Source organism: Armigeres subalbatus, chromosome 2 (genome assembly GCF_024139115.2).
Source record: "Armigeres subalbatus isolate Guangzhou_Male chromosome 2, GZ_Asu_2, whole genome shotgun sequence".
Lineage (NCBI taxonomy): Eukaryota > Metazoa > Arthropoda > Insecta > Diptera > Culicidae > Armigeres > Armigeres subalbatus.
In genome coordinates this window covers 96,157,864-96,176,376 of record NC_085140.1, presented here as the reverse complement: position 1 = coordinate 96,176,376, position 18,513 = coordinate 96,157,864, and the positions used below count along the sequence as shown (strand labels likewise).

Below are 18,513 nucleotides of genomic sequence, written 5' to 3'. Positions count from 1 at the left end.
TAATATGGAAATGCAAACTTGTTTTCGAGATACCTTATCCATGCGTTCTATTTAAGCACTGCATTTCCTCAGGAAAGTGCACAGGCCTCAAACGTTCCACCAGGCAGCGCAAGCGTGTTGTCTTCTACTTGCAGTAGTTAAATTGATTAGTTCGCACATCATGTTTGCGCTTAACTCTGCGACTTAAAACGTGTTGTTGGTAAACAAGTCTCGGTACAATTGCTTATATCGAACGACAACCTCTGCAGAGCCCGGGTGGCAAACTAGAGAGACAAGAGAAGGTGCTATGCATCAAGCTGCATCCAGTCGACTCAACACGCTTTTAGGATGCACATTAAATGGGAGTAAAATGCATGCATAAGAACCATGCAATAAGTACCAACCAACCTACAAATACGGTACGGACAGAGTGATGTGTGTCGAATGCCGTTCCATCGAAGTAGGACGGACTTTGCGGCTCTGTGTGGAGAAAATGGGACACCCGTGAATCCGGGAGTTGTATTGAATCTGGAGGTCGGACGCTCATGTTCACCCGTCAGGGGAAGGGGCTGTTTTTATTTTGGATGCATGAACTTGAAGCTGAGGTTGTGCTGTGGTCACGCACATACTCGAACTGAATGTGGAACCCTCGAACGCAAAGAGAGATTTCATTATTCGTTTCGTGGACACCAAAACGAGTTAAGTGTTGGTATCGGTATGCGGTAACTCCGCATTGTCGTGGGATGAGCTTTGGACTTAGCTTGAAAGTGAAAGAGGATTTTTGTGCAAGAGAACGAACTACAGGCAGCGACAACTTTTCTCTCATTACTGGTATTATTGCTCCCAACTGGAACATGACAATCTTGCAGCAGAGTTTTGAAATGTGGCTATATAATATTATATTATATTAAAGCATGTATGAAATCAAATTGCATCACTTTCAAAGGACGATAACATTTCATGAATTATACGAAATATCAAGTAGCTTTGAAAATATAGTCAAAGGAACAGGACGTGCGCGAAAAAATCTTGTCCAATCACCTGAAGAATCCACATCTTATGCAAAAATGTTAGTAATCCAAAATCGATCGAAAGATATTGGGCTAGAATAAAAGCAGAAGCTTCGGAGGTATCTAAAATTTTCTCATTACGAAACATAAAATGTTAATTGGCCTCTCGCGCCAATTTTTTGTTTTGTTTTTGTTTTTTTGTTTTTCGTTGCGTAAGAATATGTAAAAAAAAATCTACCTAAATAGAGTGTAATAGCATAATGATATTTTGACTGCTACGCTTTTTGAAACTTTGCGTTTTTGAACTTTTTATTTTAGCTGCATACTTTTTTAATACCACGAAATATATTGTCTCGGTGTTCATGCTGTATAACCTTAACCCTTTATAAGGCAGTGGCAACTATATTGCCACCAACAAATTATATGTTTTTCTATTTATCAACAAGAGCTCTACTTATTATTTCCCATGTAGTGGCTTTATTTGCTTTCTAGTAACACCCCAGATGAATTTGAGCTATAAAAAAATTGAAATGTTAATTTGAAAACAGTTTTTTCACGAACAAATCGTAAGTTTCGAGTGGAAGAAGGATTTCAGTTATATTTCGTTAAAAAAACGACAAACATATATTTTTTGCCGTTGGTATTAATTATTTTGATTCTCCTGTGTTAGATTATTACATGATTGGCGTGAAAAAACTTAACCCTTCTGAATATTTGATTTTTGGATTTTTTGGGAACAACAGCGCAATTTTTTTCACTTATAATGCGTTTTCCGACTAGGACTCTTCACCAAAAAAAAGCAACGTGCCTTGATTTGACTGGTTTTACGTAAAACCTAGTTTTTAAAAATCTTTTATTTATATGTTTGTTGCCTGTTTAATGTATAACAAACATACATTTGAGTTTAATACCATGTCAACATTGTGTACTATTGTTGTTTTTGTTAATTTATTGTTTAGATTCGTCTGCGTTATAAAGGGTTAACTCTCATTATTTCCTGGTATTATGATTATGGTGGTATTATAGTCCATATATATTTAGTTTATAGGAAAAATCGATTGTTTTGTCATACATGGAGGAATCAATAGCAGTTACTTTTGAATAAAGATGGAAAACTCAAATTTTATCGGTGTGGCATTTTGTTATTCGACGGTATTCAGTAATATATCTGTGCATAGCCTTACTCTCAAGCTTTCCTCACCATCTGATTAACTCATCACTAACTCACTTATTCACTGACTAAATAACGCACTCACTTACTCATTGGCTCACTTACGCTCTTACTTACTTACTCATTCACTCACTTACTCACTCGCTCACTTAAGCAGTCACTCATTCTCTCATACGATTATATCTTCATTTATTGATTTATCACGTTGGTTTTCCCATTTATTCATACTCTAATGAACAATCCATTCACTCGTTAGCTTACTCACTCTCTCACTCATTTGCTGACTCACTTATTCACTCACTCACTCACATACACACTCATTCAATCACTTACTCACTTACCCACCCACGCACGTGGGAAATTTGCACCACCATCAACATGCAGTTTGATCGGATTCATCGCTCGAAAAAATCTACAAGAAATCAGGGAAAAATTGGCATGGCAAAACTCGTGGAATTTGAGGTGACTGAGAAATTTATGAAAGCCAAGCTCGGTGTATGTTAAGGTCCTGTCTTCCTTAAAATTGTTTTTATATCACAATAACAAAAAAAAATCAAAGTAATTTGAGTGGTTTCAACAAATAAAAACATTTATTCCGGCTAGATTGGCAAAATACTCCCTACACGGGTACAAATCTATTCTCGAAAATGGGAAATATGACTCATGATTTCATGAATGTATCGCATTTTCATGTTATGAAAATACACCATGATTATGAATCATGATTTCATGATCTGTTTTTATGATCCGTTGCGATAACGCTTTGATGCGTTACGATTTCTCGCGCTTAGTTTCATAGGGGCGTAACTATATTGATCGATTCCTCTTAATCGATTTTATATTTTGTTAATAACTCAATTGTTTCTAAAGCTACAACCGTGATTAATGATTCTGGTGCAAGATACAACCATCCTTTATCACACCAAACCATTAAATCATCGACAAACTAGCGCAATCCGGTACAACAATAAAAAGAAAACATCGACGAAGAGAAATCGATCAATACAGTTACGCCCCTATGAAACTAAGCGCGAGATTTGTACTACCGAAGGCAAATCATAAAGACGACTCATGAAATCATGAGTCATCTGACCAGATTTCATGAATTTAACTCATGGATATGGGAGTTTTGATCATGAATGTGGGCTCAATCCATAATCGAACTGTAGCTCGATTCATGATATCATGAGTCATTTGATCTATTTTGTTTTTCTTTACGAAACCTAATTCTATTTTTATATCTTTTTTTGAATTGCTTATATTTCCAGGTGTTCTGAAGATTAATGATAACAATAGCACGTTTTGTCAAACCAATATTTGTGCCTTAACAACTCATTCTCACTCCCGTAGTTCCAGAGATAAAAGATGCTCTCTATGTCCTACTTCAAGAGCTGTCATGAATAGTTCACCAATTTACTCCTAAAAGCATGCGTTTACGGTCAAGAAACCATGCATTTATCTTTTGATGTACGTTTTTGTTCAAATCCAGTTATGAAAGATCTAAAACAAATAATCATTATGTGAGCCGCGAATACAAGATTTAAATAAATATTTGATCACTTACCAACAACTGGAAACATCAAATGGTGGCGTGTTTCATCTCATATAAATTGCTAATAAAAACAGAACACCACGCTTTAAATTCACAATAAAACATCATTATTTTTATACAATGAAACATTTTATCTCTTACAAAAGATATTTCGAATTTCTTTGAAAGCCAGACAAACTTTATGGACGCAGAAAATTTAAGAACACAATCTGACAGATACAAGTAACGCTAGTCGCAAACTTGAATTACGGTCATGTTTTGGGTTATTATGGCTCATGATTTTAGTTGATTCGTTCATGAATCGTGAGTCATAATCATGATTTCATAAAATAAGATGGTTCATGAAATAATGATTTCAAAATCATGAGAGCAGTAATCGATTTGTTTCCGTGTATGTGCGACGGCAGTGTTTTGGTGTCACGCCCAGGGAATCAATTGTTCTTGGATGCGCATGTGAAACAAGCGACGGAGATAATGACAAAGATCTGTAAAATTTTGACAGCAACAAAAATATTTTTGAAAGAAATATTTTGCAAAATTGAACTGGCCGTGCGGTTTGCTGCGCCGGTCGTCTGAGCGTATGGTATTGAAAGCCCTGAGCTCCCCCTCATGCAATTCACCCCGGCAGGGCGGCCTAGAGCAGAGTACTTCCACTTACTTTCGGATTTCGAATGGACAAAATGAGAAAAAGGAAAAATATATCAAATTTAAAAACCTTATATTCTATCTGATCTTCTGTCTCCTCGCTTGCCACGGCACTGGTCGACTCACTGATCTCGTTGGGGCCTCTTCGTCGACAGTAGCACGGCAGCGGCTGGCTAACTGGTCTCTCGCTTTCTTCTTCTGCTTCTTCTTCTTCTCCTCTCCTCCTTCTTCTTCTCCTTCTTCCATTCTCTCACTCTCACTCACAAGCCTACAAACTGCCACGGCAGCCGTCCTTAACTATTAGCTAGGGGGAAGAGCAAGCTCCTTTGTCGGATCCCCCCTAGCGACACTGGTGTGTAAATACACCGAACCTACCTACTCGCCGTAAGCAGTTCCAGTAGTGACCACGGTACACTACTACAGACGGTAAGCACCTTTTTACGCGTCTGTCTTCGTTCTCCTTGGCGATTAGCTACGGACGTGAGATATTACTCATTCGGCTGAACGTCCGTAGCGAGAACGACGAGTGTTTATGGATGCTTGACTGGGCCGCCGGGAAGCGAATTTTTCATTGGCGATTAGCTTCCCACTATGGCGGCGATCCAACGCCGCAGCTAGTACACGAACCGGCACTTTTTCCCCGGGAACCACGGAACTGTCCACCCGACGAAGTGGGAATTTGCCCTCCAGCTGAACACACGTCGATGGGAAGATCGCACACCCAAAAACGGCACATACTTTTCGGAATCGCAGTGGATTACTTCTCCGCACATGAGCAGCCCGAAATGTTGATGGGATGCAAATTAAACATCACTTTTTAAAATCAGTCACTTGTTTGAACCGAAAACTTTATATAAACTGCTATTTTTGCCCGAAAAAAAACTATTAAAAACTGATCGCGGAGCGAATGTTAACACCGGTACCGACAGCAGCAAATTAACAACTAGGGTGGCTCAAAAATAATTTTGCTCTGCCAGGCTCAGTCGATTATTTTTCTTATTTTGGGTGTCGTCCGATGGTTTAAATCAGTTTGAATAGGGGCTTATCGTGCACAGGTCGTTTCAGGTTTGTATGACAGTTGATATGGCGAGGTTGAAATTTACATTATTCTGATTGTGGCACTCCGTCATTGGGTGATGGTGAGGGGGGAGACCATATGACTGGATGAAATATTCAGGAGCTTTAACTCCATAGACAATGCATATTGAATGGTCGTTCCAATAGTTGGGAGTCAATTTTAAAAGAGGTTGCGAGTCTTTAGCATGATAATTAGGCTTCCCAGAAAGCATCAGTGAAACGTGTAATTCAACAAAATAACTAGAATTTGTCTGTGATATCTATCGCACCAGGGACAGATACTTCATACAAAAAGTGTGACATGGGGGTGAGCGGGGTATAAAATGCTATTTTTTGCGTTACGTAATCAATGGATCCTTCCTGCGGTGCGATTTTCTTCCAGTGAAGTCTCTGGAATGTTGATTTCAGCTATGTGGGTTCTCTTTTCGCCAGCGTTTGGAGGAGTAATGAAAGGTTTAGTTTCCCATACTAGTTTTCATACAAATATGAACCGGTTTGTGCTGTACCAACCAGTTTTTGTTCAATTCGGTTTCGGAATCGAGTGGAGTGCGAGATTTCTCTTGTTTCGGACAGCAGAACGATGGCGCGATCGGCCGAAATATTGTGTTCTGCTTTGCGCGGCCGGTAATAAAAATCTGTTCAGTGCGAGATTTCTCTTGTTTCGGACAGCAGAACGATCGCGCGATCGGCCGAAATATTGTGTTCTGCATTGCGCGCCCGGTAGGCCGGTTATGTTTTTTATAAATACGCCACCAATACTACTACAGTATATGACAGTTTTTATTGTACCAATACTTTCATAGCTTTGTTTTGGTACTCAACCCACCTTCACCATAATTGTAACTCGCAGGTTACAGTATAGTATGCGTATGTATATTGTGTATTATGAGCTGAGGATTCGATTAACACTTCAGTCGTGGAGATTCTTCGATAAGCAAAACATTTTTCACTGGTCTATTGGGTATTGTCCGTTGTCCTTCATCTTACGTAAGTGTTCAGTCTGGAAAACCATTGAATGAAGACGGTGAAGCTGTTTTTTTTTTCAATTCTCAAGAGCTTCAGGCATTTTCCTGATTGATTTTACAGATTTGATTTGGCGTTGATTTTACAGATTTTTTCGATCTTTACGGATCTATAGATGCTTCATATTTCACACATTTTCTGATATTGATTTCTGATATGTATAGCCGTCCGTAAAAAATGTCACTTATTCTAAATGCCTTTATCTTTCACAACCCAGTGGCCCTCATTAGCCTTAGGGTAAAACGCGTGGCTACAAAGCAAGACCATACTGAGGGTGGCTAGGTTCGATTCCCGGTTCTGGTTGCATTCGACGCAGAATCATATCCCATTGTTTCCTATTGGCCGAATTGGAATATGACCTCAAAAGTTATGACCAAAATACTTTTTTGAATAATGCACAAGAAAGGCACCATTATTGCTGGGAGCATTAATTAGGGTTTAATTGCGTAAACAAGGTAATAAAATTCGGTGGAAGGCAACTAAATAGGCTAAAATTTGATTGTCATCATGTCAAAATCATTAAGCCATTTGGCCGAAATTGTCATTCGACTATGTCGTTTGCTAAAACATGTCGTTTGGCCGATGAAAATAGAGAAAAGTGTGAAAAGTGTGAAGTGATTAATGTATGATAATTGAGAAGTGAGAGTAAGAGTCAATTTCCGCCGTATGACCCGTTCGGACAAATGGCTCTTCATGCCCAACGATCATTTCGGCCAATATGATTCCTCTTTAGAAATACTCGAGAAATCGAGACAATTTCCAAGACGAAAATTGCCTAGACCGGTACCTAGAATCTACCTTTGGAAGAGTCGCGTATTCTTGAGTTTATTTGTTGGGCATAGGGCAAGTTTTCATGCATACAATTATGCCAATCGACCATGATGCCAAACGGTTTTATGGCAAATAACTCCATGGAATTTCCATAGAAATGGGTTTGAACTTCCACGAAAAACTCGTTGGATTTTCCACCGAAATTCGTGGAAAGTTCTATGGGAAATGCGATGAAAATTCTACGGGAAACGTGTTGTAAATTTCTACTGGCAATTAATTGAAATTTCCACGCGATTTTTTCTGGAATTTTCATGATTAGAGTATCGGCCGGCAGGTACTTCAGCACACAGCTCTGAAGCCGCAATTACATCTTCAAGTTCGGTTACAACTAGCTGCATCGTACATTATCGAGTGAACACACGCGATAACGGAGGAAATTTGGCAAAATAATGTATCTATCTTTGGTTTTTGAAGCTGTGCCGGGAATACCATCCGTAACCCTAATTTGTGGGTATTTAAATTTTTGTGTTTTTTTTTTCAATTTTTATTTCTTATGTTGAAACTAAATGTTTATCATCACGCACCTACGTCTAACCAATGGAACAGGATTCCCCACCAGGAAAAGAAATTCCAAAACGAGTGATATAATAGAACAAAACAAAGATCTATCTACTTGGAAATAAAACCCGTAAGGTACTCTTGATGAGATGAGATCTAGCAAATAATGATTCAAAACATAGAGCGAGATGCTGATACTTTGCCATTACGCCAGATGCTGATTACTTGTACGAATGTGAAAACCAAAAAACATAACGTATCAAATAATCACAAGTTTCCGATAGCAAACATATTATAAGGGTAAACAATTGGGGAATTCTGAGCATAATTCAAGTGCCAAAATCAATGGAACCAAAACGATGGGAGGAAGAATAATTGCGTTTGTCTGGAAGCAAATTGATCATCCATAGGAAGCTGATTCGCCGGTGAAGGGTTCTTAGTTGTGTAGGTATTGCTCTTTTGTGATTCGATTCTTCAACAGATGTGGTTGAAGTCACGCTTGTCGGGAATTCGCCTCCACTTTGCATATTGAAGAAACCCGATTTCGAAGGTGGAAAAAATTGATAAACTTTTTCACGAACGTCTCACAGAGGGCTCATTAAAAACATAATTTTCTAAGAAATTCAGTGAGTGCTGTTTCATGGACGCTGGACACTTCTTTATGCAGGTATTGAGCTCGTTTTGCGCCAATGTCACATATAACACGTTTTTCTACATTTTTCGTCATTTCATCTTAAAGATACTGTACTAAAAATATGTTTGCTCAAAGTGCATTTTACGTAAAAAAAACTTGCTCAAAATATGTTGATTAAAAATTGGAAAAACGCTTTCATGGCTATTTTTGATGGATTTTTTTTGTTTGCTCAATGATACGATACGAAAAAAAAATATTATTGATATCAGTTTGGAAAACGAAACTAAGGTGAAGAATAGGACTGATAGTACTCTTGTGCAGAAGTACGACAATTTTAGTAAAAAATATTGACGTATTTTGATTATCATCTTGTACGGCGCAAATTGTTCGGCATCATTCATTCTAGGTGGAAATTCCCAATTTTAGAAATGCCTGTTTTATCATTTTTTTTTCAATAATACCACGAATCATGTTACTGTCTTGGGTTCTTTGATGCATTTTAATATATTCTCATTCGACCAATATCAATCTTCGTTTAAAGTAGATGTGTATAAATACATATTCATTCAGCAGAAAACGAATTTGATTAAAATACTATAATTAGCATTATATTGTGCCAGAACGTAAATATGCAAGTGCTGTGCACTACTCTGGAGTGGTATAACGCAAACAAGTCGCATTTGTAAAATATAAATCTAACGACCTTAGTCCAACGAAGACTTGAGTTGGAGAGAGTGTAGAGCGAAGATAAATGATGATTTAATTGGCCTGTTATATTGTATTGATGAGTATTTGACATTTACAACCATGTTAGGCTATCAATTGATTCGTTTTTTCAACCTCCGAGAAGGATGGAATAAGACATAATCTTTCAAACCAAGCCAAGCTTTCTATCTCAACAGATGAGCACATACCGCTTGCAAGTGTTTTCTTGTACCTTTACTAGTATACTGACCAAGATATCGAATCGACACACATCTTCGACGGGGGCAGCGCGCGGTGGACGTAATTTTCGATTGTTACATCAATCAAAACCACTTACAAACATACCCGCCCCGTGTACCCGCAGCAGACCAAAATGAATTCATTCGCGGCCACGGAGTAGGTTATCCACACCTACCGATTCAAGACGATGGCCTTTTCCCACCGTCATCTTCACACTTCCGCGCCGCATCACTGCTAATCATTTTCTTATAATTTTCAAACAATCCGCCGCAAGCTTTTCTCCATGCCACAGCTTCCCCTCCCCGTCGAACAATGTACACGATAATGTTTCATATGATAAATGATTTTTTTTTCCTCTCTCCTCACTTTTCCTTCCAGCAGCTGCAGCAGTCGACTCGTCTGCGATCTTGGAAAGCGTACTCTGCGTGGTCCGATCGAACCCCATGCAATGCATACGACAGCAGGCCGGCCGCGTGCTAGACAACTGGGAAGACATCCTCGAAATAAAAAAGCGCGAAATGATGGGTAAGTACCGGGAAATGCGAATAAATTGTGGGAACGCATGACCAACTCTGCAGTGGTCACATTCAGATACGCTCACCTTCGGGAGTTTACTTAAATGCCATTCCAAACTGCCACTGCACTAGAAAAGCATTGTTCAAGCGTGAAAGATTTATTGCATTTTTAAAGCTTTCCTATCTTTGACGCGAAAGAGCTGTTTGATTATCAATTGTTACACACCGCCTATCTTAGTGAGATGATTGCCGTTTTGAAAAGGAAATCATTAACTTCGGCATGTTTTCCTGCCTCATAAAACACGCACCTGCAGAAAATCATTCCTCATCTCTTTTGAATCGAAAAACAGCGAAAGACATTGGAAGCATGTGCAAATCTTTTCTCATTTCCATGGAATCGGTCCGAGCGGCAACATTTTTGCATTCATTCGGCGGGTGTAAAACAGCTGATATGGTGGATAGCGCAATAAGTGAGATAATGATGATGGTTTTGTATTTTAAAAGGGTGGTTAATTTATCGGAAATACCCAAGACAGATACCGATGCCATGGTTGGATCGACGCAAAGAAACAATTTTCCACAGATTGGCAGCGTTCACTGAATATTGCTGTGGCATTACTATTCAGGCATGTCTAGTTATAGGGATCAAGCATTTTAATTTTGTATAAAATAATAGAAATATATTTGCTGTAACCTAAATACGTAACCCAAAAACCTTCTCTAATTTTTCGCCAAAAGTAAAGAAGTTACAATCAAACTTTCGCTTCCTCTATAAATCGGTACCTTCAGTCCAGATAATGATAGTAATTTGTTACCATCTACTTGATGGAGTCAATTACTTGCCTGGGGAGTGCGTTCCCAATATTGCTCTTCTCTAAAAAATGGTCCACCACATACTTTGAACCTACGCGGTAGCATTGAGCAGTAAAGCAAAAGGTAAAAATTTCGTTATGGGGTCACATCTCCCACTTACCTATTTTGAACAACGACTACGGGGGTATACGTTTGACTCATAATTGATGAATAGGAAGCCGAAAACCATAAGTACGTCAATCAATGCAAAAATTTAATGGAGCACAAATGCACACTCAAAACTTAAGTGAAGATTGGTTATCTGTTTTTTTGCTATCCCAGATCAAATCTGGCGGTGCAGTTTGTATTATTATTACTTATCATTACTATTATTTATTGAGACTAATGCCGGAATGGACTGTGCAGTACGCAACAGATTTCTTCATTCCACTCGGTGCATGACAGGACAGGACGTCGCACAAATCATCTTTCAGCTGTTCGATCCACCTTGCACGTTAGGTACCTCGTCTTCTAATGCCCGTCGGATAGTCGTCGAGAACCATTTTCATTGAGTTTTTGTTCGATATTCGGATTACGTGCCGTAGTCGTCCAATTTTCGTGGGTTCGAGTCCCATCTAAGTAAAGTGGTTACCTCCAATACATTTTTCAAATTAAAAATCTTCCACATAATTTACATATTTACATCTGAGTTTCAGAACATTATAAATCGAAGTAGTCGATGTAAAAAAAATCTGAAAAAAATTGCAAACAACTCTTCGAAGAAATTCCAAAGAATTTCTCGATGAATTTCAGAACAATTTCTCGAGGAATTTCCGAGAAACTTCTCGAGGAAATTTCGAATAGTTTCTCGATCAAATTTTAAAGAATTTCTGAAGGAATTCGGAAAAACTTGTCTAGGAAATCTCGAGTAATTTGCCAAGATAATCCCAAAGAATTTGCGGACGATATTTCAAAGAATTTGCCGAGAAAATACCGAAGAAATTGCCAAGAGAGAATTTTCCAAGCAAACCCCAAATTTTTCCGAAAAATTGTTTGTCAAAAACTTCTGAAATATTTTGATGTTAGTTGCTGAGGAAATCCCACGTAATTTTTCGAGAACATTCCGGAGAATTTTCCGATGTAATTTTAAAGAATTTGCTGAGAAATTTAAAAGAATTTTCTGAGTAAATCCCGAAGAAATTTGGAAAAAATGAGAAAATTATTGTACTTATTATACTTCCGGAGAGTTTGTCGATGAACTTTCGAAAAACTGCGTAGAGAAAACTTTCGAACAATATTCCGAGGAAATTTAAAAAAATACGAGGAATCTGGAAGAATATCTGGAGACTACGATAACAATGTAAAAATAACTGAGGAGTGAGGATTTAACTAACTTGCCGAGGAAATCGCAAAGAACTCGCCGAAAAATTTTGAAGAATTTCTTGAACAAATTTCCAAAGAATTTTCCAAGATGATCTCAAAGAAATATCCAAGGAAAATTCCACAAACTTTCCTGAAAATGAATATTTTTATCAGTAGTAAGAAGAGTACGCACGATACGAAAGGGGGTCTACGAGCCTTCTCGTCGGTACTGGCCTCTTTAAAGGAGGCTTCCGAGCCTCTTGAAAGGAGGCTTCCGAGCCTCTTGAAAGGAGGCTCCGAGCCTCTTGAAAGGAGGCTCTGAGCCTCTTGAAAGGAGGCTGAGCCTCTTGGAAGGAGGCTTCCAGGCCTCTTGGAAAGACGCCGAGCCTCTTGAAAGGAGGCTTCCAGGCCTCTTGAAAGGAGGCTGAGCCTCTTGAAAGGAGGCTTCCGAGCCTCTTGAAAGGAGGCTTCTGAGCCTCTTGAAAGGAGGCTGAGCCTCTTGAAAGGAGGCTTCCAGGCCTCTTGAAAGGAGGCTTCTGAGCCTCTTGAAAGGAGGCTCTGAGGCCTCTTGAAAGGAGGCTTGAGGCCTCTTGAAGGAGGCTTGAGCCTCTTGAAAGGAGGCTTCCAGGCCTCTTGAAAGGAGGCTTCCAGGCCTCTTGAAAGGAGGCTGAGCCTCTTGAAGGAGGCTCCCAGGCCTCTTGAAGGAGGCTCCAGGCCTCTTGAAAGGAGGCTCTGAGCCTCTTGAAAGGAGGCTTCTGAGCCTCTTGAAAGGAGGCTTCTGAGCCTCTTGAAAGGAGGCTTCTGAGCCTCTTGAAAGGAGGCTCTGAGCCTCTTGAAAGGAGGCTTCTGAGCCTCTTGAAAGGAGGCTTCTGAGCCTCTTGAAAGGAGGCTTCTGAGCCTCTTGAAGGAGGCTCGAGCCTCTTGAAGGAGGCTTCCAGGCCTCTTGAAAGGAGGCTCTGAGCCTCTTGAAGGAGGCTTGAGCCTCTTGAAAGGAGGCTTCCAGGCCTCTTGAAAGGAGGCTTCTGAGCCTCTTGAAAGGAGGCCTGAGCCTCTTGAAAGGAGGCTTCCAGGCCTCTTGAAAGGAGGCTTCCGGGCCTCTTGAAGGAGGCTTCCAGGCCTCTTGAAAGGAGGCCTGAGCCTCTTGAAGGAGGCTCCCATGCCTCTTGAAAGGAGGCTCCCAAGCCTCTTGAAAGGAGGCTCCCATGCCTCTTGAAAGGAGGCTCCCAAGCCTCTTGAAAGGAGGCTCCCAAGCCTCTTGAAAGGAGGCTCCCAAGCCTCTTGAAAGGAGGCTCCCAAGCCTCTTGAAAGGAGGCTCCCAAGCCTCTTGAAAGGAGGCTCCCAAGCCTCTTGAAAGGAGGCTCCCAAGCCTCTTGAAAGGAGGCTCCCAAGCCTCTTGAAAGGAGGCTCCCAAGCCTCTTGAAAGGAGGCTCCCAAGCCTCTTGAAGGAGGCTCCCAAGCCTCTTGAAAGGAGGCTCCCAAGCCTCTTGAAAGGAGGCTCCCAAGCCTCTTGAAAGGAGACTCCCAAGCCTCTTGAAAGGAGGCTCCCAAGCCTCTTGAAAGGAGGCTCCCAAGCCTCTTGAAAGGAGGCTCCCAAGCCTCTTGAAAGGAGGCTCCCAAGCCTCTCGAAAGGAGACTCCCAAGCCTCTTGAAAGGAGGCTCCCAAGCCTCTTGAAAGGAGGCTCCCAAGCCTCTTGAAAGGAGGCTCCCAAGCCTCTTGAAAGGAGGCTCCCAAGCCTCTTGAAAGGAGGCTCCCAAGCCTCTTGAAAGGAGGCTCCCAAGCCTCTTGAAAGGAGGCTCCCAAGCCTCTTGAAAGGAGGCTCCCAAGCCTCTTGAAAGGAGGCTCCCAAGCCTCTTGAAAGGAGGCTCCCAAGCCTCTTGAAAGGACGCCCCCCAGCCTCTTGAAAGGGGGCTCCCAATCCTCTTGAAAGGAGGCTCCCAAGCCTCTTGAAAGGAGGCTCCCAAGCCTCTTGAAAGGAGGCTCCCAAGCCTCTTGAAAGGAGGCTCCCAAGCCTCTTGAAAGGAGGCTCCCAAGCCTCTTGAAAGGAGGCTCCCAAGCCTCTTGAAAGGAGGCTCCCAAGCCTGTTGAAAGGAGGCTCCCAAGCCTGTTGAAAGGAGGCTCCCAAGCCTGTTGAAAGGAGGCTCCCAAGCCTGTTGAAAGGAGGCTCCCAAGCCTGTTGAAAGGAGGCTCCCAAGCCTCTTGAAAGGAGGCTCCCAAGCCTCTTGAAAGGAGGCTCCCAAGCCTCTTGAAAGGAGGCTCCCAAGCCTCTTGAAAGGAGGCTCCCAAGCCTCTTGAAAGGAGGCTCCCAAGCCTCTTGAAAGGAGGTTTTCGAGCCTCTTGAAATGAGGCTTCTGAGCCTCTAGAAAGAAGGCTTCCGAATCTCTGGAAAAAGGTACATATGCAGTTTCTCAAACAAACGGTTCAAATGTCATCTTTTGTGTCGATCAGAATCTCTCATGTGTTTTCTTTTTAGAATTTTGGATCATTCTGCGGAAATATTCCAAAAGTGTCTTTCCTAGTTATATAAGTTGACGTACACTTGCCTAAGCGATTACGGAGAATAACCCAGAAAGGTTTTTTAGGACACCGCGTTTTTCAGAAATGGGCATGTTGGTTTCGCTAGTTATTTATTGCAAAATCAACAGAAACCCGTAAATGCATTAGAGGTCTTTATCCGCCATCTAATTAATGTCTGTATTTATTCGCTAACTTCCATTTGAAAACCAACTAACTTTCACGTGTCTGATACCCACCTTAACCACAACGTAGATATCCCCTGTTGACAGGTTTTGCCATTTTTTCCGCACTCCTAACGATGGACACTCGTTAGTAACGCGACCCTATCGCTTGTACCTGTCCCACCTGTGACGTATCCCATAATTTAATTCCCGTTAAGGAGTGCATCGGAACTCGCTCCGATAACGAGTTTTTTCTTTCTTACTGCACCGCGAACCAACGAAAATTGATGCTTCGCATGGGCGCATGAATCTTGTAGGCTTCATCAACGTAGTAATTCACCGTTGATCGTCCTTTCGGGACTGGTTCCCGAGTTCGCGCATCTTCCAGAGAAAACATTCCTTTCACACAAAAAAAAAGACAACAAATCGTGCCCGATTTTGGTTCCCACTGGGTATCGCTTTCAAATGCCGCGGAACTCGTCGGACAGGTAACGGATTTCACTGGCGTGGGGGAGCGGAGATACATGTTTTCATTTTCTTCGATCTTCAATGGGTTTGGCTGTTTGCTTCGGGGTATGACAACGACTACCGAAGAAGATCAGTTACCGCTGATAACCTTTCAAACGTGGAGAGGACGATCTTTCAACTCGGGGAGAGAGGCAGCCGAAGAAAAAGCGTCACAATGGCGAACACAAATGTTTCGCTCGGTTGAGACCTCCCCGGATGGATTGGGCATTGCTCCTCCAGGCACAAAAAAGGCACCCAATGACGAAGAACATTACCGAAGGTTTGTGTTTGTCGTCATGTGCACGATCATTCAAATTATTGCCATATCGATGTATGGCTGAAGAAGGTGCAAATGCAAAACCAATTGACTACGTTGGGCAGTAGTGGTGAGAGTTTGGCAAAAACCGAAAGTTCAATGAGCATGAGCATGAGCATGATGACCGTGCATTTCGTAGTTGCTACTCCGTGATCGACCAGAACAATCGCAATTGCACAGGGAACCAATGGATGGAAGCATGGGATTTGCTACATAATGAAAACAGCGACAAACAGACATAAAACATTGAATGTTCACTTATCGTATTCATCATCGTGCAAGCACTAACGACATATGTTGTTTTCACTAAGTTGGGCAAATCACGAACCAGATAGCGGTAGTGAGCTAACGTCAAACTCGGGCAAATCCGATGCGCGCGCCACGAGTGAACTAATGATTATTTAAACTGATCAGTGAATCAGTGATCGATTAATATCCAGTGTTGGTAGAATCATGCTCAAATCTCACTCACTGAAGCCTCTCAGGCTTTGGAATTCTCACTCATATGAATAAAACCCTAAGATTAATCCCTTAAGCGAAGTGAGATTTTTCATGTTCCCCTGTGAGGAAGTATTCTCACACAACATTTTTATCCGGATAGAATGACGGGTGATAAGTTCGTGAGCGCCGGCTCGCCGGATAATTTAGTTTTGATCCACCAAATTTTCCTTCTCGTCGCTTCTCCAGATAAATTTTACAAGCACATTCACAAAAAATAAAGAACCGCGACGGGATTCGACCCCAAAACAATTTCGAACTGTTTAGAGCGCCCACTATACCCACGCCACCACATAAACTGATTGAAAGTAGAAAGAAAAACTGCTGTATTGCACCTTCTACTTATGGTGGCGCATCGTCAGATTCAATCAGTTTGGAGAGGCAAAGTAAGCAGCATTAAATTAATAATATTAATAAATTAAATTTTGATTTTCGCGAAACATGGGAAGAGGAATAACAATTTTTCGCACCGTCGCTTGTGCCGGAGTTTATCGCATTGTAATTTATCCGGATAAAATGGATGGTGGAGCGATCTGTTGCCGAGTGAGTGAGTGAGAAATCCGAACCCTGAGCTTCATGCGCGAGCTGACTCGCTTGCGATTCTGCATGGAGAGCATCACGAATGAGTTTTTCACGCAGAATCGCATCTTTTCGCTCATTCGTCGAAAAATGATTTCGCTCTAAAAAGTGTCAAAACCCAATCGAAACGTATTTTATGTTTACGTATGGATTTATTATTTATTGTTTTAAGCAAAGATGGTTATTCCGATAAATTTAACGAAGAAGAACACGCAAAAATCACGCAATGATGCAAATCGCGAGTCGAATCATGGACGATTCTCTGGGCCATAAGTCGGGTAAGGTTTGCCTCACACTTGATGTGAATCGTGGATGAGATTTGAGAATTTGCGTTTTTTCCAACACTGTTAATATCTCACGAGTGTTATGTTTGTTTGTGATGAAACTACCAATACTTTCAATTCAATTGCTTGGATAGACTGTTCAAAACTTTTCGAAAGCCAAATTTGCCATTTGAAGGCTCACTTGTTCTAAATCTAAAACAGAAACTGAAATATTCGCATATCTCGTCCACTGTGCACGTTGAGCCGCGAAAAGGAAACACGTGGGTGACACGATCCGAGCGGGAAAGTTGTGGCCTTTTAATTGGACCCAATAAGGCGCAGTCTGGCAGAGTTGGAGCTTCTTCGGTTACCCAACGGTGCACGTTTCGATCGAACCGTCGCTCGTAGGTCGGAGAGAACAGGAATTTTTGGCGTGACAACAAATGCCGCTGGTGCTGGGACTGGGACTTTCGTTTCAACATCAGTAAGTACGATTATGTGATGTTGGCGAAGGTTATGGTTGCTGCAATTGCAAAGCGCTTTGTTTTGAATCCATAGGTAGCATTCATCGAGAGGGAAAGTATCGAAGACGGTTGAAAAATCAAGGAATGGCTTGAAGGAAGGAGGTGTCCCATGATTGTTTGGTTTTGGAAGGGTAATACGGGACTCCCCGTTGAGTATGTCGTGACATGTTTGGAAATGATGATCAAGGCATTTTCCGAACCGCTTGAGGTCAATGATCCAAACCGGTTCATGCTGACTGATGGAGAAAGATGCCGCTTTTTTCACCATGCATTGCGCGCTTCAGTAAATAATGTCATTTATTTAATGGATTCTTTTTAGTGTTTTTCATATAAGTTCCTATGAGAATTGAAGATTCCACTTTTAATGATCTCAGGTTTTGTTTTTGTGCCATGTGATTTGAATAATAATCAACATTGGCGTAACTAATGAAAAATTCTAGGGGGGCTAACTTTTTTTTTTTAACTTTTCTAATTTACAACAAATAAGACAGAAAGTTTACATACCGACTCTTTTCGCCAGCTTTCAATTCAGTGCACAATGGGGAAATTCGATTCCAAAGGTGGAAAAAATTGATAACTTTCTTCACGATCAACTTACAGAAGAGATCAAGAGCTTATTCGAAAGGGAATTTTGCAAAGAATTCAGTGAGTGCTGTTTCATGGACGTGGAACGCTTCTGTATGTAGTTATCGAGCTCGTTTTGCCCTAATGCCCCATATATCGCGAGTTTCCAAACTATTTGTCATTTTATCTTTAAGACATTGTTCTAAAATTGTGTTTATCTCTTCACTGTGGATCCACAGAAGCGCACTAAATATATTTTGTTGGTAAAAGTTGGAAATTTAAGGGATTTTGGGGTCAAATAAGCATCAAAGTGCATTTTATGTGCAATTTTCATGTATTCTGTAAAAATAGTAATATTTACAGATAAGTGTTGATATTATTGTCTCAAAGTGTTGAACAGTTGTAGGGGATTTGCCGAACAAAAATTAATGAAATAAATCGTTTCACAAAAGTTTTATTTGGTTATTTATTGAGTAAAAAACGAGTTTTAAAAACTTTTGAATAGCACCGATGCCAAACATTTCCAAACCATACCCGATCGCACAACTAGAC

At 40.9% G+C, this 18,513-nt stretch overlaps 1 protein-coding gene across 7 annotated transcripts in view; it reads left to right on the top strand.

Moving 5' to 3' along the window:
- LOC134210176 (uncharacterized) overlaps positions 1 to 18,513 on the top strand; it is an 83,782-nt gene that overhangs the window by 35,996 nt on the left and 29,273 nt on the right. For 5 of the 7 annotated variants that reach the window (XM_062686203.1, XM_062686202.1, XM_062686201.1 and 2 more), the window contains exon 2: positions 9,744 to 9,890. In XM_062686203.1, coding sequence (XP_062542187.1) covers positions 9,744 to 9,890 — 147 coding nt within the window. The remainder of the gene's footprint in view (positions 1 to 9,743; positions 9,891 to 18,513) is intronic. The other 2 variants (XM_062686204.1, XM_062686199.1) reach the window with 1 other exon arrangement.